The sequence below is a fragment of the Dipodomys ordii genome, unplaced genomic scaffold (genome assembly GCF_000151885.1).
Source record: "Dipodomys ordii isolate 6190 unplaced genomic scaffold, Dord_2.0 Scaffold48, whole genome shotgun sequence".
Lineage (NCBI taxonomy): Eukaryota > Metazoa > Chordata > Mammalia > Rodentia > Heteromyidae > Dipodomys > Dipodomys ordii.
The window spans coordinates 14717061-14737630 of record NW_012267264.1 but is presented as its reverse complement, the minus strand read 5'-3'; the positions used below and the strand labels follow the sequence as shown (position 1 = coordinate 14737630).

At 35.6% G+C, this 20570-nt stretch overlaps 1 protein-coding gene across 2 annotated transcripts in view; it reads left to right on the top strand.

Moving 5' to 3' along the window:
- Nxph1 (neurexophilin 1) overlaps window positions 1-20038 on the top strand; it is a 288688-nt gene extending 268650 nt beyond the window's left edge. For both annotated transcript variants that reach the window (XM_013019962.1, XM_013019963.1), the window contains one exon: window positions 18081-20038. In XM_013019962.1, coding sequence (XP_012875416.1) covers window positions 18081-18842 — 762 coding nt within the window. In that variant the 3' untranslated portion in view covers window positions 18843-20038. The remainder of the gene's footprint in view (window positions 1-18080) is intronic.
- The last annotated feature ends 532 nt before the right edge of the window (window positions 20039-20570 follow it).

The following is a 20570-nucleotide window of genomic DNA, read 5'->3' as shown; positions in this document are numbered from 1 at the left end:
ACTATTGCAAAAAGCACATATGCTTACACATAATGTATAATATTGATAAAGAATATATTACCATGTTACTAGTTTATATATTTAGTGTTTATAATTTTATCATCATTCTATAGAACTATCTTTTTGTACATTTTTATTGTAAAAATGCTGTACAGAGGGGTTACAGTTACATGATCAAGGTAATGAGTACATTTTCTATTGAGCACTGTTGCCTCCTCCTTTGTTTTCCCCCTACCATCCCTTCCCTCCCACCTTCATCTTTATACTCATGAAGAAGGTCACTGTAAAACAATGACTGCATCATATAAGCAAAAGATATCTCCATTGTATGTTTACTTGTCTCTTAATAGAATCAAGAGTTCACTTGTAGTAATTAATCTAAAACCATCTAGATTTGTCCATGTGTACCCTGTCATCCTTACACAATGACACACTTACTTAACGATGCAATTCTCAGAACACATCTCTATTGTATAGTGATGCTTGAGTGTAATGGGAGCTTCTGACTGATAGATCAGCTGAGTGAATCCAATAAATAATATTTTAAAACATTAGCCTCATTTACCAAAAATGTGAAATGAAGGAGACTACAAAATGACTAGATTTAATGAGCTTATTATCAATAATATGAAAACACTTGTATATAATGCAAATTAATTACCTGTAAAATTATATTAAGTAGTCTAAATTATTTACAAGGCTATGATTTAGCATACTATCATAATATTCTCTTCACATTTACTGAAAGCATTGCTTCCTAACTCTCAAATCAAGAAATCCATTTTCCCAAATAACATTGTCAACCTAAACATGTTACAAAGGTGTTTCTAATGCACATCTGTGCAACTCAAATTGAGAAAGACAAGAAATAGGAAAAAGTCTGACAAAGGATGAGGGCAACTAAATGTAGTATGTGATGTTGCGTCTGATTCTTTTTCTATAAATGTGTGTGTATGAAGATACATACATGCACACACACAATACATACAATGAATATATACCAGTATATAAAATAATGAGAAATAAAGTCATAATATTCAATTTACAAATGTAAAAATAAAACTAAGTAACATAGGGGCTGGGAAGGTGGCTCAGTGGTAGAGTGCTTGCCTTGCATGCCTAAGGCCCTGGGTTTGATTCCTCAGCACCATATAAAGCAAAATGAAAAAAGCCAGAAGTGGCGCTGTGGCTCAAGTGGTAGAGCACTAGCCTTGAGCTGAAGAGCTGAGGGACAGTGCCCACACTCAGAGTTCAGTCCCCACAACCGGAATCCCCCCCCCCAAAAAAAGAATTTCCTGTGCAGGCTATGACCCTCAGATCTCAGCCTTCTGAGTAGCTAGGATTGTGTCAATATTCCATAGTTCATACTATAATAAATAATTAAAAGCATTGTATGTTTCTATGCATATATAAAATGAAAATAGGCTTACATCCTACAAGAAAAAATAAAGCAATACAAAAAATATTACCCACAGATGAGATGTATCAAAGTTTTTGTAACTTGTAAATTATATCATAATAGAAATTGTAATAATATAACTTTATGTACTTATTGATGAAAAGGCTGAGAAAGAGTAATAGAGAGTGTAGATTTGATAAAAATGTGTTAGATGCATGGACATATCACAATGACATCTTTTTGTATGATTAATATATGATAATAACATACAAACATAAATGCTATTTTATGTGTAGATCCCTATTAAGATGAATGATTCCTTGCTGTCTAGTTATGAGATCAAATTTACTTAGAAATAGGTGGTTTAATTTCTTCTTAACTATCCAAATATCAACTTCTACTTTAGGAAGAAACACATAAACCTCGTACTTTCCTGTAGTATTATATACAAGTATGAAATAACCATTTTGGTTAAAAAATTAATGGTTCATTTGGAATGTATTGTTTAATACCATCCATGAAGCTTCACTCTTACTCTCAAATGCAGCACAATCCTTGGCATATATCCCAGCGAGGCCACCCTTGGTTTGCTGTTGTACTTCCTGTAGAGTCATTGACTTTCAAGGCTGGTAGCAGGAAGGAGGCTCCAGAATACTCAGACTGTGACCTGTAGGAAGTAAAGAGCACTGATGTAGGTTAGCTCTGGTGAACTGAATTTCAAGTGAACTCGGCATGAAACTGGGTTTCTCTCAAGTAAATTTGGAAAACTTTAAAAAGAGTCATGGTTACTTAACAAATGCATTATCACATTTGTTTATACTTTTCTGGGATGGAAAGAAAGCATGTGTCACATTTATTTGTGTTTAACCTTTCCATTTCTAAAAAGAAGTCTACCGAAAATAGGCTCTAATATAATTTTTTGAAAGCAAATATAAAACACATACCTTTTCAAAGCCTTAAGTAATTCTCATTGCATTATCATTGGCCTGGCTGAGAACCTGTGACAATGGTCCTTATTTTGATTCTTTCCTACTTCACATCTATAATTCTTCAGAGTTAAGTCAGGGACAGCCTGCATACCTTTGTACACACAGTCAACCCATGGCTTCCTGAGCTAAAGATGCAATGCTATCAGTTGGTGCTCTCTGGTTTCAAAGGTTCCAGATGGTGCCAAATTCATAGTATTCCTTCCTTTCACAAAATTAAAAGACATTTTAGCAAACATTAACCAATTTCTTGATGGGGCACACTGATTTCCAGAACTTTTGTAAACTCTGAAGAAGATATTAAGAATTGGCTTTCAATAAAGTGAAACCTTGGAATATGAAAAATGGATTAAGAAACCTTTACCATAATTCCATCTTGAATCATATTGATAGTTTGTACAGTCAATCCAGTTTGAGACTCAGCATTACAAGTTATAGAATATCTTCACAGGCCCTTTGTAGCTTCCAGTGATTAGAACAGTCCTGAAATTTTGCTACATAGTCACAAAAATGTGTCTCAGTCAAACTGTGTTTATTTACACTTTGTCATTTCTACAGAGTAAAGCCTTCAAGACTCACATTTAAATTTTAATTTATGCTGTTAATGGGCAGTTTATTGCTCCATTTGTAGCCTTTGGAAACATAGCCATAAAATTGGCTCTATTGCTTCACATTTAAAACTCTTGCTGCATTTCCCAAGCAAATGGACATTTGTGCAGAGAAATAAACTAACATATGTCTAACTGCCTGTTTCAAGGCAATTATTTGTCAATACAAATGACCATTTGAGTCTCGCAAAGAAAATGACCCCAGAAAATTTGGCAAGCTCTGGAAGAACTTACAGATTATAGAATCCCATCTGTATTGCCACCATTACTGTTTGAGGGTCAAATTTCTGGAAATTCAAGGAAGAAAATACAGAGGATGATGCCAACTATCTCAAGAGATCACATGATTTTTTATTTCATTTTGCTTTTCTAATATTTGTCAAAATATAGTTTGATGCTGTCCTAGGCATTTTTGAACTTCCCTGATTAGCTATAATTGCTCCTAGGAGCAATTATATTGTCTTAGAAAATTATATTGTCTTAGAAAATTTACCATTACTGCTTTAATCTGTTTGTGTGTTTACAGAATTATGTAAATTCCTCATGTATACAAACACATTTGTCAATGCCAGAAAGTGAGTTGATTCCTTGCTTGTAGAATAAGTTCTTCTGCAGAATGATACCATTATGTGTGAATAGGCACTCCACCTAAACATAACATACTCATTAACTACTATTTGCAGTTGTAGAGTACCTAGTTGGTATCTGACATAGTATTAAAGTACAGCAAAAATAGAGAACAAGGCATTATATAGCTCTGTCATGGAGATGGTAGTCTAGAGGAAAAATTCCATATATTCCCACATTGGTATTACATATGTGAAGAAATTGAGCAAGAAGCAAAGAGAAGCTAAGTGGTTTCCACAGAAATGAGGTTTAAGTTGATCCAGAGGATGTGAAGTAATCTTAACAAAGAGGAGATAGGTAGAAGAATTCCAGGGGGGAACCAGTGTATTCTAAGTCCTGTAGTTGGAAGAAAAAAAATCCATGAAAATCTTTGATGTCTAAGTATACTTTGGATATGAGGCCCTTGTTTGATGCATGGTAAAGATCTTCCCCCAGTCTGTGGGGTTTCTGCTTATCTTGCTAGCTAAGCCCTTTGCCATGAAGAAAGTCTTCAGTTTGATGCAATGCTATTTGTCCATTCTTTCTTTGATTTGCTGTGATTCTGCATCTATATTTAGGAAGTTTTTATCTGTACCGGGGAGCCCTAGTGTTTCTTCTATCCCTTTCTATAATATTTTCACAGTATCTGGTCTTACATTGAGGTCTTTGAACAATTTGTAATTAATTCTGGTGCAGGGTGATATATAAGAATTTAACTTCAGGGGCTGGGAAGGTGGCTCAGTGGTAGAGCGCTTGCCTTGTATGCATGAGGCCCTGGGTTCGATTCCTCAGCATCACATAAACAAAAGCAAAAACATAAACAAAAAGAAAAAAGCCGGAAGTGGCACTGTGGCTCAAGTGGTAGAGCGCTAGCCTTGAGCTGAAGGGGTAAGGGACAGCACCCAGGCCCAGAGTTCAGGCCCCACAACTGGATACCCCCCCCAAAAAAAAGAATTTAACTTCAGTTTTCTGCGTATGTACAGCCAATTCTCCCTGTAACACTTTTTAAAGAGGCTGTCTTTCTTCTACCCTGTGTTTTTGGCTCCCTATCAAATAGTAAGTTTCTTTAGGTCTTTGGGTCTGGGCCTATTCCTGTGCCAATACCAAGCTATTTTTAGTACTATGGATTTGTAATAGAGCTTGAAGTTTGGTATTGATATTCTTCCAGCACTGTTCTTCCTGCTAAGGATTGCTTTTTGCTATTTGCAGTCTTCTATTATTCCATATGACTTTTTGGATTGCTTCTTCTATATCAACACAGTGAGAACAAAGGAGGATATTCTTGGGAGAGGATCACAATTTCTCAATAGCTATGTGCATATAACAGTATAAAGTGATACTTACTGAAATGAACTCCAAGGAATGAAAACAAGGTTGGTTTATTGAACTATTTGAAGTTTTTTTTCTTTTTTCTTCCTTTCTTTTCCTTCGGTTTATTCCATTTCTCATTCTTTTGTGACTTCTGCACTTTTTTTCTTGTATATATGCATATCTGATTGTGGAGGGGAAGAGAAAGCACAGAAATAATGAGACAAAGAGTGAACCAATTCAGCAGTGATGTTCAATAGACACTATGTTGGAAATGAACTATACAACTTGGGGGTGAGGTGGCCCAGAGGGGAAAAAGTGGGAGAAAATGAGGGTGGGGTAGCACTGTTCAAAAAGAAATGTATTCATTAACTGACTTACGTAACATTAACCTCTCTCTATATCATCTTTACAATAGCGTGTAAATAAATATAAAAAACGAAAAGTAGGGGAAGGGTGGATTGGAACGAGATGGGGGGAATGATGAAAGGAGTGACATTGCTCCAGATGCATTGTATTCATAAACGGCTTTGCTGAATGGCAGCTTCTTTGTACAACTAATTAAAGAGAATACAAATATATTTTAAAAAGTGAAACAAAAACAAGAAAGTATTTGGCATGACTAGAATCCTGAGCCCAAAGCGAAGAATACCCAATATGAGGCTAGAGTTGAGGTAGATGACTTTCCAAATAAGTAAGCAGATGTCAGTATCATCCTTGAACATGTACTCTGGCAGGTGTATAGAATTCCCAACAGCTTCTTCAGTTGGCCATGGCTTCTAGTCTAGTGGTCGTTCCTTGAGAACAGCATCTGCTTACCATTGTCTGTAGCTCACAGAAGAGCAGCCCCTAGTGGATCTATCAGCCAGTTTCCCGGCGCATATTCTGACTCTTAGGGACTCATTTGTCTCACTTTCAGCACCATGAACAGAGACAAATGTCATGTGTCCTAGCTATGCCCTCTAGTGGCAGCTGGAGTGTTATCTAGTTTTTAACTTATGTACTACATACTATAATCTATATACTAGTTATGAATATACATTTCATATATTTTCATGTTAACAAATTATACATAGTTTAATTCTTGTTAGCTTAAATTAATTTAAAATGGTTTCAATGTGATATTTATAACTTGCACATAATGTACATTGATCAAATTCACCCCATCTATGTTAGTCTTTCTTAACTACTTCCCTTCTCGCCTTCCTAATTTTGCTGTATTTTCTTGTGCTATTTTCATGTATATACATATATACTAAGTCCTGTTGTCTGTTTTTTCAATCACATCATTGTCATGGTTTATATCTGGATTCTATATATGAGAAGCTATATACATTCTTTTCAGCTTGGCCTATGGCATTTAATATGTTAATCTCAGTTTCATACATTTTATGTGGAATAATTTCATTCTTCTTTATAGCTGAATAAGGTTCCATTGTACATATGTATTATTTCTTCAAGGATTTGAGCCCCTATGTAATGCATTTTATGATTGGATGATTATTGCTACGCAGTATTCGCATACACCTTGGAAGACCTGTCCAAACTTGCGAGATGGGTTTGTTTTGTAACAGCCTGTTTTCTGGTAACTAATCCAGTTTGTAAGATCTAGTGTGGTCATATATCTCAATAAGTGCTCAAGGATCTGTGTTGTCACACATATCCAGGGCATTTTGTACATGCATGTTGTTTAAGAGAGGGTTGATACATTTTGTGTGGTTTTAACAAAATACCTGGTAGTGGATGTTTCATAAGACAAAGCGGTTTAACTTGGTTTATGATTTGGGGGGTTGAAAAGGCTAAGCTTGGTGGCCATATCAGTGAGGACCTATACATCATCCTGTGACAGATGGGATCACATGGCAGAAATGCAAGCCTTAGTGCAGAGCAGTGAAGAGCCCATGCATAGGGTGGCCTCAATTTGCAACCACTTGCTCCCCAGTTACTAGTCTAGTTAGTGAGACCTATCCTTCTTTCATGTCTTCTAATGGTTTGTGGTTGTGGTGTCTTGTGATATAATTACCTCACTCTACTTCCTACTTCTTTAAGATTCCATCATCTGTGAGTCTATTAGGAAATAGGCCATCAGCACATGAACTTTTGAGGGGCAATCTATACCCAAATATTGGGAGAAGTTGAGTTGATCTTTGCATATTTGGTCTTTTCCAGACAGATATGTAGCTTGTTTTTTTTATTCCAAGATGCTATAAACTTGTCTACTTGCAAACACAGAACACATTTTGTTGTGATCTTTACTCATATTGACCTCTAATTCTGTTTGAAAGAAGCTATCTCTCTATATGTTACATCTTTGTTTCCTTTAGAGCCATCTGGATTTACAGACAAAATTCACATCTTTTCATGGCTAACAAAATATGAGGATTTGTTTCAATGAAGAAATAGTTTTCCAATGTGTTGTTTTAAGGGATTTTTTAATCATAGTAACTATTTACCCAGGGGACCTCACATGAGCTACTCCTTTATACATTTTAAAATAAAATAATATAAAATATGAACTGTTTTTATTTCTGGGTTATTTTATCCCAGTTAATTGAATGTCATGTGACCTAGGAATACATGCTACATATAGAACCCTTTATTTTGACTTGATTTCAATTCAGTGAATTAAGTATTACCTCCATTTTATAATTGGAGAAAATTCATCTGTAATGAGGAAGTAGAGGAAATTAGAATTAGACCTGTGATAACTGATGCGATGTTTGTCCTTTTCCCATTGCTGTGAGAAAGTTTTGACTCAAACTTAAAGAAGGAAGATTCACCGGCCCTACAGTGTCATTGGTTTCAAACGATGGGTGATTGGGCCCACTGAGAGAACATCATGACAGTTGAGAAGCACAAGAAGCAGAGAGCACGCTGCACTGGCAGGCTTCCTTCTTCCACCTTTGCTTCACCCACATCTCCGAATCTACTAGATATTGCTTCCAACTTTCAGGGCAGGGCTTCCTCCCTTAGTTTCTACCTACCTGGCCACTCCTTTCTGGGAACAGTCTCACAGACACACCCATAACTCTACCTTACTAATTTTGTAGATTTCTTTCAACCCAGGCAAGATGACAATCAAATTTAATCCTAATGAAAAAAATTTAAAGTTTACGGATAAGTAAAACTGAGCATAATGAATAAGGGCTGGGTGCGATGGTGCATATGTGTCATCCCAGCCACTAAGGAAATAAAGGTAAGAAGTTTAATGTCTAAGGCCATCTCAAGCAGAAGCAAGAAATCCTAATTAAAAGCAGAATGACTGTAAAATGGCAAGAGGTGTGGCTCAATGGTAGAGTGCTTCTATGGTAAGTGCAAAGCATTAAATTCAGTTCTTAGTATCCACCCCCTCAAAAGAAGAAGTGAAAGAATATCTATGTTAAGTGTAAGTTTATAGACAGCAGGCATTTCTAGGCATAGCTAATTCAGTTTATCATCTCTAAACTATTTTTAAAGAGTCATACAAACCTACATATCCCCTAAAATGAAACTTTAGTGCTAGAAAAGGGGGAGTGGGATGTCTGACACACTACTGAGCAGAGGAGCCAATACAGCCAAGCCTAATGATAACTATATCACCCAGCTTTGGAACAATATAATAACTAATGACCTCTCACAAATGATTGTATGAAAGTAGAAGTATATTCAAATTTCAGAATTCCACATCCTACTTTAAATTAAAGATTATATACATTGGCTTATTCTAGCAGGGTTGAAAAAATAAGGTATTTTAAACTTGGAAAATATAAAATGCAATTAAGAAAATATAATACTATATATACCAAGTATTTGTAAGTGAAATTATTTAGGAGTCATATATACCAAATTATAGATACCATATTTAGAATATACATATATATATATTTAGAAAATTCAGACTTTACCTCAGAGATGAAACCTACTAAAATGAGATTGTAAAGATCATGGAGTAATGATGCATTAAAACTTTTATTTTTTATTTAGAAAATTTTATAATGCTTTTTTTGTGAAGAATTGCATGATTAAATGATGTATCAATGGATACATCCTGTTTGATAACTAAAAAGTTAACTGATCCTGGATGAACTCTTATCTGAATTTCCAAATTTTCATCATATGCTGCAATATGGTTTTGTGTGTGTATATGTGTATGTGACCATGTGTGTTTTAAAGGAAATACCATGTATACTATAGTATACATGGTTTTAAAGGAAATACCATATGTATACCATATACATATGTGCAAAATACAAATTATAATGCCACAAATATATTGTGCCCTTTATCAGTTTATCATACACAATATTATGCAATACATATTCAACAAAGCTAGTCAAAAAGCTGTAAAGATTAAGTTGTAATCACAGACCATTTTGTTGATTAGTTATTCACTGATGAGCAATATTTTAAAGCATTAGTTTACCTGATATTTTTGTTTAGCTTCAAGTATTCATACATATGATGAAATGGATACCAATTTTTCAAAGCAACCTTGATATTATTATTTTCACTGAATAGTAACTGATCAACAGTAAAATAAGCAGTGTAGCAGAATTAAAGACTCTCAATTTATTTATTATTTAAAAAAGTATACAAATCCCTAGAAACAGTTCTAACTAGTAATAAACAAGAGTAAACACTCTCAGAAAGACAGTTAAGCAATATTTTATTTTCCAAAATGCTGTCTTTCAACAATCTTTTTAATGATGCTACACTATGATTGGAAGTCAACAATGAAAGTATTTTAGATGATATAATGTGAAAGTGTGATCCCAAAACACATAAAGAAGGCCACCATCCAGTATAATTTTTTTCTCATAGGTCTGAACACAAGCCCTATCCCAATAACTATCCTTCATGTTTGTTCTGCCTTTTTTCAAGGTTGAAGACTGGATATTCATCTTTGCTCCTATCATTGGAAGTTTTAAAAAGAAACACACACACATACACATATAACATACTTTTTATTGTGCTGGTACTGGGACTTTAACTCAGAGCCTTAGACTCTTGCTTGACTTTTTTTTTTGCTGAAGGCATTCTACCTTTTGAGTCACATCTCCACTTCTAGTTTTTTGCTGATTAATTACAGATAATAGTCTCTTGAATTTATCTTTGAACCAGGATCCTTAGATTTCAACTTCCAAAGTATCTGAGATTACAGGTGTGAACTACTAGCACCTAGCTTGAAACATATGATTTAAAATCCACTCACTTAATCATGTTAAGTATCTTCATGATTTCCAATGTTTCTATTTTGTGAAAATGGAACCATCCAACTAGAGAACCAGCTCATCAGAGTATATATGTTCACTTTTCATTTGGAATGCTAAAATCAATTGGGAAATAAAATGTTTCCCATTCTAGTATTGTTGAAATTTTACTTGTAAAAATGATTCATAAGGCGTTATCTTTTTGAAATTGAGTTAATTACAAGTTGCAGGTTTTTTCACAATAATCATTAATCCATCATTCTCTTGTTCTGATTACCACCCTGATAAACAGCAAACCTTCAGAAAGAAAATTTTAATATGCTTGTTAAATCTACAGTTGAAGTCATTCTTTTCTAGGAAAAGTCTTTCTGTTTCAGTGATGTTTATCCAGTTAAGATCAATTTTATGTTTATGTTTACTTGTTTCACAAAGGAAAGCTCTTAAAATCTAAATACGACAGATTAAGAAAGGCCATCGTTCCTTGTTGCATCTGGGACTAGGTATGGTAAGTTGTTTACTCATTTTTTTCATCTTGCAAAATCTATTTGCAAGTTTCATTAAGCTTAGTTGTAACTTCAAAAGTCAAGAGACTTCTCTTCCAGTACTTGAGAAATGCTTTATTAGACTTTTACTTGGAATCTTAATCCTGAACATATCACACCCTTCTCCATTCTGTTGATTTCTAACAATATTATGTTTTTTTCTGATATCCTCTTTTGTCTTTGCCTGGTTTGGCTCCGCTTCTGTGGATCCTTAAAGCACCAACATCTCTTTGGTATTGTCATACTCATTTCCCCACAACCAGTACTGCTGTCTTTCTCATTTATCCAGACTCTCAAATCCGTGTTGCTGTCTCTCATTTGGATGGCATCATTTGAATTCTTTGTAGGTACTTCAATTCCCTTTGTTCACATGAAATTTTTTTTGTTTTCAAGATGACTTTGACACCTCTGTATTCCTAACAAGTATGAGGAAATTCATTAATTATTAACCTTTTCATGTTTTCTTTTAGCCAATAAATCATTGAGTTGCATCAGTCCTTACCACTGAAATATCTGTTAAACACAATTTTTCTCCCCCCTCTACTCTCTCTCTTCCTCTCTCTTTTCTGTCACTCATTGGTTCAGGCTCATTTCTTCATTAAGTGAAATACTGCAATTAGTTATTCAACAGTCTGTCTTTCCTTTGGATCCCCTCTATCAACTGCATTATCCGGTGTCCAATCAATGATTCTTTTAGAGCTAGCATTACCTACTTGAAAACAAAGTTTAGTGATTGCCCAGTAACTTTAAGATCAATATTACATGCCTATTTGGTCCTGGCTCCCTCCTACAAATTACTCATATGCATACATATACCATATATATATATACACACACACACACACACACACACACACACACACACACACACACACACACACACACACACATGTTTCTCCTCTGTAGTAATGCTCCTAAAGTTCAGTAGGAACTCTTCCTTCCTTCCCCTTTTCTCATTCTTCCTCTTTCCCTTCCTCCCTCCTTCCCTCACATTCTCTCCCTTCCTTCCTTCCTTCGTTCATTCGTTTGTTTGTTCGTTTGTTCCTTCCTTCCTTCCTTCCTTCCTTCCTTCCTTCCTTCCTTCCTTCCTTCCTTCTCTCTTTCCCTCCTTCCTTCTTTTTTTCTTCCTTCCCTCGCTCCATCATTCCTCCCTTCCACTCTTCCTCCCTTTCTTCTTTTCTTTCGGCAAGTTAAACATGTATATTAGAGTATACAACATGTTTTGTTTGTGTATTCACATATAATCAATATATACACCATGGGATGGTAAATAAAGCAATTTATCAAATGTATTGCATACCTATTTTTGTAGTGACCATATGTGGGCTATAAAAATGTTGAGCCCATAGATGAAAGAGTAAATGGTGGTTAGTAGAGACTGAAGGGTAGAGGAAGTAGGGAAATGTTTAAGGACACAAAATGTCACTTACATGGACACATGTTGTTTTAGATCTTATATTTGACATATCACTTCTCAATTCTGTGCTTTTGCTTGGTTATTTTTATTATGTCTGGGCTGTTTTCTGTCCCGTGTACCTCCAAACCTTGAAGTCTTACATCTCCCAGATATAAGAGTCCTCTTTCTGTTACATCTTTTCTACCTTTCAGGTAGTGCTGGTAGTATCACACTGTGATTTGCATAATTGATTCCCCCATTACACTGTGACCTCCTTCAGAGCAAGAACAATATGCCTTCGTCTATTCCTCTATTTAGCTTTGCAATAAGAGCCTCACTACATTGTTATGGAATGAGTAAACAAGATTATTTAGGGTTGTTAATATTGATTAGATCTGGGGTATTTCCTAAGGACTCTTCATGGATTGTCATAACGTATTTCCTTTTATATCTCACCCTGAATAAGTGAGATGGAAGGAGAGAATAAGATTATTTAAGACAGTGTTGACAATTACAGTGAAATCTGCTTTGATTCTGAATCTAAATTAAGATATTCCAAGGTCCCTTGACTGTCATCATCACTTGCTGTTTTTCGCGTCATACCTTTGGAAGCAAATGCATTTATGGCATTTCATAGCTTCGCTGGTTAATATCTAAACTTGTAGTCATCCTTTATTACCTTATTACTTGACATTTTACAACTTCTTCAAGCTGCTAGGTTTTTTTAGGTTGTCACTGCAGCAACTTCTAAAAAATAGGTGCTTTATTTCCTTTTTCTTTAAACTTTCAATACACATTCTATCAGAATTTAATATATGCTTATGATTTTTCTCAGATACATATACAAAAATTTTATTTTGGTGAGAACCATTCTCATGGGGCCTCATCTTTGAACTTAGAAATGTATGCAGTTTAGTATTGTTGGTGTTGACTAGAAGTACAATGTTGTCCAGCAAATCTATAGAATTTATTTCATCTTGCTGAGCTGAAACTTTAGGCACATTTACCTCCTCACTCCCCCCTCCCAGCACCTGGTGTGATTTCCTTTCTAATTGTTTTATGTTTATGATTGTGTTAAGGGAAGATTTTCTTCCAAAATTGTTTCTACTCTCAAATACTATTACAAGCTATTCATTTATATAAGAAATTATTAATATTTCTGAATTGGCACAGATTTTCTTTGTGCCCTAAAATATGATCTATTTTGGAGAATATGATCCATGTTCTATAAAAAGAACGTATGTTATGGTGCTGTTGAGTGGAATAGTCTGTAGATATCACTTAAGTCTAGTTGGTCTATGCAATTGTTTAGTTCTGTTGAGTTTTTGCCATGTTGATCTATCCAGATCCGACCGTGGTGTGTTAAAGTCACCAATGATCAATGTGTTTGGGTCTATGTGAGTTTTTAATATAAGTAGTATTTGTTTGATGAAATCGTGTGCTCCGGCATTTGGTGTATAGATATTTAGGATGGTCATATCCTGAATTATAGGTTATTAGCATGTAATAACCTTCTTTGACTCTTTTCACTAATTTTAATTTGAAGTCTATTTTATCTGATATTAGGATTGCCACTCCAGCCTGTTTATGGGGGCCGTTTGCTTGATTAATTTTATTCCACCCTTTCACTTGGTGTTTGTGGGCAATCTTGCTGTCTTAAAGACAGCAGAAATAGTCCTAGCAGATGAGCAGAATAGTTCAATAGCTATGTTCATATGACCACATAAGATGATACTAAGCAAAATGAATTCCAAGACATGGAAACAAGAGATTTTCCTTTGGTGTTGTTGCTTTTAATGTGCTATGTGATCTCTTTATTCTTCTTTATTTTTTCCTTTGGTTTATCCCTTGTTGTCACTGTATTCGATTTTGGTGACCTGGGTATTGCATATTATTTTTATATGAATTAGGGAAGGGGCAGGGAACAACAAAATGGTGAGACAAAGGACAAAGGGTGAACCAATGCAGCAACGATACTCATTAGACAATATGTTGGAAATTAACTGTTCAACTTTCGGTAGGGTGAGGAGCTGAAGGTGTGAGGGAAAATGGGAGAAGAATGAGGGAAGGGTAACAAGTGTGACAAAAAGTGTACTCACTACCTTATGTATGTAACTGTAACCCCTCTGTACATTACCTTGACAAGAAAATTAAATTACAAAAAAGAAATTAACTAGTGGTTTTTAAAGGTAAAACTATCTAATGATGATCTCACCAGTAATATTGGTGTTGATTGTTCACTGTATTCCAGGTAATATCCTTAGGGCTTTAAAAGGAGTAACTAACCTATGCCATCCTCATAGAGATAGCCATTACTCTCTTGGTCTCCAGAAGAGAAAACAAAACAAAACAAAACAGAATCTCAAACAAGCTAAGTGTGCACATCATACAGCTGTTCAGGATCAGAGACTGGTCCAGGACCTAGGCAGTCTGACTCTAGAGCCAATACTCCTAATCACCTCATCTGTGGAGAATGTAATTCAGAACTACACAATGTTCTGCCTGAAAAAATCAGAGGTTTATCTGCCTGTCAGAGTCTTAGCATCTTTTTCAATAGAGTAATTTTCTTCCTTGAAATCCTATCAGCCATGTGTACATTTTTCTTTTTTACTTTTGCCACTCATAAGCTTCTGATAAATTTTACTCTCAATATTCTTTCTTCTCCTTCAGTGCAGCAATGCCATGAATGCTTTCTTCATCAATACATCTCATTACAGCCCTGTTTGAGATACAAGTACTAAGTCATTGCCAAATGTGTGCTTAAATTTACTATTAGTACCAACTAGACAATGGGAAACTATCTCATTTTAAGCAGAAATCATAGATGAGGATATGCATTTAATTCGTTTCAATAAAGTGTAATTGCAGGGAGTGTGATAAGGACAATGCTTATACATAGGTTCCAATGTTTAACCAATTAGCTTTTATTAAAACAAAACAGGTACACAACTCTTCAAAACAAAATAGATTTTTAAATTTGATATTATTGTTACTCTGTGTTATAGCAAAATAATTGTTTGACTATTTTTTTATGATGCTGGAGATCAAATGCAGGGTCTCAAGATCTCAGATCACTCATCTACTGGCCTATAGCTAAATAATAGTATTTTTGAAATGTAATTAATTCATGGAGTTAGTAGGATATTACTTGTTTCTTTTAGTTTTATAAATAAATAAATAATAAATAATATTAACTATGTTAGTACTATGAACTGAAATTTTGATGTAATAATAAAAATTGCCTCATAATGGACTAAATTTATTACCAGGCAAATGGGGTGGGAGAGAAATTATATGCTTTGACCATTATGCATTCCTGTATATGTATAATATCCCTATCACAGAGACTATTCCTATCTTGATTTCATTCCTTAAGACATAATATTTATTCCTTGTATCAAAGAGTTACTTTTGATAAGGTAGCAATTTTACTGTTAGTTATTTCTTCAACTTGAAATCATGCTTGGCAAGATGAGAATCTGTGAACAGGTAACAGTTTGGGTCAGTTTGGGTACAGAAGAAAGAGGGAGATAATGATCCAAGGGTTGAACAAAAGTGAATGGGAGCAGATAGAAGTAAAATTAAGTTGATAGCAAACAATTACCTTTCTCAATTCCCAGTATTCCTCTTGAAACCAAAAATGGTGAGTCCAACAGAGACCTTTGATTATTTATCAGAGTATTGGTTCATTTTGGGGGGGGATAAATTTAAAGTCTGAAGCCTAAACTTATCCATTTGGTGTGATTTTGTATTGGTCAGTGTTTGTCTCTCCTTCAGTAACATTTACATACAATGGCCTCTTCCTCTACATCATTATTGCTTTGGGAATTTTAATTAATACAAAAGGACAGAAGCTAGTCTCCTGAAATAGTTAACAGAGCTTTTGTATTAACTTACCCAATGTTCCAGTTTTGGCTTTATAGGTGCAGTCATGTGATATAAACCCACGATAAAACTTTATTTACCGCAGTTGCCCTGAGCTTAAATGGGAATAAATTTGCCAGATTTAAACATCTCAGCATTACTGATAATAGACCAGCTTGGGCTACTATTCTTTCTGAGGTTTAAATGGTCCCACATTCCACACAGTGTCTCAGTTTGAACTAGACAAGAAAGAAACTATGTTTTGGATTGTAGGAAAGAGCTCTCAGATCCCAAGGTATTTGTGACAAGATCAAACAGATTTCCAGCATGGATTACCAAGATTCTCTGCATCCTTCCCCAAAGGGAAGCTATTCCTTCCAGGATCCAAGCATCTGGCTGCAATATCCAGGGTAAAGCTACGTTTATGACAGAGTTCAGGATATATCACTTGGCAACCTTCTTTAAATGTCTCCAAACAAAAGTTCGCAATTCATAATAATAGCTCAATATACTGAGTCCTTCCCATGTGTTAGCTACTATTATAACAATTTCATATGCCTTAATTCCTTTAATCCTGGCAATACCATTATTACCTTCATTTTTCAAAGGTGAAGATCTGAGGTGCAGGAAGGTTAATAGCTTGACCAAGGATGCACAGCTTGGAAATAGCAGATGTGGAAGAGAATCTCAGGGAGTCTTGCCCTAAAGTTTATAGTCTTGCTCCTTGGTATTGTGTTAGACATTGTTATAACAAATTTGTCTCACAAAAAGAGGCTAGCATGGCTAAATCTATGGTAGTGTCCCTAGGGTGCAGCTCTAATCCCTAATAGGCCTGACTTTAATGACCTTTAATTTTGAAAATAGCTGAGAAGTAGACTGGAGTCCTATTAATCTTCTTGGTAGTAATCAGGATCACGTCTGAGATGGGCTCAGAAGGTTTTAGGATTGGTTCTATAGGTCCTGTAAACAGAGGTTGATTGTGAAATTTAGCTTTCTAACCTGCATCTGGGGACTCCCTTCAGCAGCCCTACCCTAACCTATCAAGTCTGCATGTTAAATGGCTTACCTGCTTGGCCAATAGGTAAGGGTCTTGAGTTATATTCACTCCCATCTTCAATCAACTTTGTCAAGATGGAAAGTCACTGAACCTGATTTATCTGTGGAACAGTCCCCGCCCCCCTCCTCCAAAGGAGAAGAACGGGTCTCAAAAGAACAGATTCTGAATGTTACTCAAAAATCTAACCAGAAGTGATCTGACTGTGTATTTTTTTTGCTCTTGGAGACTGAGAGAAACCTGTTAGACAGGGAATATTAGATATCTTAATTTGTGTCCCTTCCCCTCCCAGACCACATTTTAAGCCCTGAAAAATTAAAGAAAAGATTTTCTTTATTTAGTATGTTTGCTATTTTGGACTGTTGATAACTTTTATTTAGTTTTAATTAGTTAAAATACACTATACAGGTCTCTGAACAATTATTTTTTTGTAATATAGTAATTGCCTTGACAACAAAATGTCTATGGAGTGACAATTGACATTCTGAGAAGAATGTAGGATTTTTTTGGTGGGGGGGTTGGTCTTGGGGCTTGAACTCTGGGCCTGCATGCTGTCCTTGAGCTCATCAGCTCAAGGCTAGCATTCTATCACTTGAGCCACAGTGCCATTTCCAGTTTTCTGTGGCTTATTGATGATAAGAGTCTCACTGACTTTACTGCCTCTGGCTGGCTCTGAACCACGATCCTCAGATCTCAGCCTCCCGAGTAGCTAGGATTACAGGCGTGAGATGCTTTTGAAGCAGGAAGAGAACATAATGACTTATAAAATTTTATTCCAAAGGTGGATTTGGGGCTAACACATAATTGGTTTAGTTTGGTTTCTGTTTGAATTTAATTTGTTTAACTGATGCTTGGGAACCTTTTTGTACATTGTTTGTACAATGTTTTTATATGGATCTTTAGGTAATGTTAGAGGTAATGTCCTCTCACATCTTTCCTCCTGCATTGTTATATAAAGATAGAAGTGGTTTACCACATCTGAATAAATATTGGCCATATGCTGTCTGCACTTTTAAAAACAAAACATGTCATCATCAAATCCTAAACCTCTGAGGGAGGACTTGAATCTGTGTGTTGAGTATTTTTAGATGTAGAGATGTAAACGTCATGTTTCTTTTCTGCTTTCAGGTCACATGTGCCAACTTAACAAATGGTGTAAAGTCAGAACTTCTGAAGTCAGGAAGCAGCAAATCCACACTAAAGCACATATGGACAGAAAGCAGCAAAGACTTATCTATCAGCCGGCTCCTGTCACAGACTTTTCGTGGCAAAGAAAATGATACAGATTTAGACCTGCGATATGATACCCCAGAACCTTATTCTGAGCAAGACCTCTGGGACTGGCTGAGGAACTCCACAGATCTTCAAGAGCCTCGGCCCAGGGCCAAGAGAAGGCCCATTGTTAAGACGGGCAAGTTTAAGAAAATGTTTGGATGGGGTGATTTTCATTCCAACATCAAAACAGTGAAGCTAAACCTGTTGATAACGGGAAAAATTGTTGATCATGGCAATGGGACGTTTAGTGTGTACTTCAGGCATAATTCCACTGGTCAAGGGAATGTGTCCGTCAGCTTGGTGCCCCCAACAAAAATCGTGGAATTCGACTTGGCACAACAAACCGTGATTGATGCCAAAGATTCCAAGTCCTTCAACTGTCGCATCGAATATGAAAAGGTTGACAAAGCTACCAAGAACACACTCTGCAACTATGACCCTTCCAAAACCTGCTACCAGGAACAGACCCAAAGCCACGTCTCCTGGCTCTGCTCCAAGCCCTTCAAGGTGATCTGTATTTACATTTCCTTTTATAGTACAGATTATAAACTAGTACAGAAAGTGTGCCCCGACTACAACTATCACAGTGACACACCCTACTTTCCCTCTGGATGAGGAAGAACAAGAGGGTGAGACTGAACCTGAGGAATTAAAGGTCATATGACAGGGCTGTTACCTCAAAGAAGGTCACATCTGTTGCCTGGAATGTGTCTACACTGCTGCTCTTGTCGACTGGCTGCCAATATGCTAGTGGAAAACAATCTGATGTAATTTCTGCCCAGTCAGCTTCATCTCTCAGTATATTGTAGATCACCACAGATTTTCAAGTCACACTCGAAGACATGCGCTCACATCTAGAGGCACACAAACATACAGTCATGCACATTTCAGCTTGCATCTATCATGGCTCCTGTTGAGAGGGCTTTCACTGTCTGACTCATAATGGTTCAGGAAAAACTATGATCAAACAAAAGGATTAACTAGACACAGAATGTCTCTAACACTTGCTGTTAATGGAAATCTCTTTTAAAGTCTTGAGTCCATGCTAATCAATAATTCCCCACTCATGCATTCCTACTGCTTGGAGTAGCTGTACTGGTAAATACTACTGTAGGAGTAAATGCTTGTTATAATGGAAAATTTTGTCTTTAGAGCTCAGTATTCTTTACTTTATAAACACAACAGTATAGTTAACATTTTTTTCCAGCATACACTAGGCACATTCAAGGTGATACAAGATGGCTCTTTGTTTTTTTCTGTAGTGGGAGCCTGTTCTCAGTAAAGATGAGCAAACATTTGGAATTTACATGTGAGCAGACATTGGGATTACAGCTTTCATCACCAATCACTGGACATTTGGGAAGTCAAGATCAGTTAAGACCATTTAAACAAGTTCTGATCACTATACAAGAAGGGAAATACCTGGCAGACACCATGTAAGTTATTAAGTGTCTGTCTTATCTTTACTACACATATTGTAACAAATTCAATATTCTAGTCTTCATTTGTATGAATGGTTTGTATTGTACATAGTTTAACCAAGTGTTATTTGAGCTGCTTATTAATATTAAATTGTACTTGTCTCTCTGCCTGTTATTGGTTAAAAACGAAAAAAAAAGGATCTGAGGAATCCATTTTATCAATGTAGCTGTGAAATCCATTAAAACGACAAACAATGTACAAAGCATTTATTCAGCTCAAGTATTGTTGAAAGCTATACATATACAACATTACACTGTCTGTATTTAGATATTTTATTTCTGGATAAAAAGAAATGTATATAAAAATAAACCCTGAAAGTTGAGTTTCAATATGTATGTGTGTAAGATGGTGATTTAAATGGTTCTGACAAGAAGAATGTGCTAAATACAGTCATGGTTTTGTATCTCATGTCTTTAAATTTGAACAGAATTATCTAAATTATCTAAATTAGTTGCCCCATCAAAACAACTTAAGAGTTTCAGTTTTAGGCCTGAGAAATAATTGTGGCATACAGCATTGCACACATTTTTGGTTTATTGTTATACTAACTATTAAGAAAAAGAAAATCAATATACATAAGGAGAGAATCGAGGTCTTCTAAATTAATTATAAATAGTTGAATTTCTTTTCCTGCACAGACTTTATTTGGCAGAAAGACTGAAATGAAGGTCATTTTTTTTCTTAGAAGGAATATCAAGGTGTCTGGAGTTTGTGACTCAATTTCTCTGCTTCTACTATAATGATTCAGTTGAAACAACTACAAAAGCCATGTAAGACTTCAGTGCTTAATTTACCTGTAGTAGGTGGGATCAAATGATTGGATAGCACTATGTATAGACATTATTTCCTTAAAAATAAATT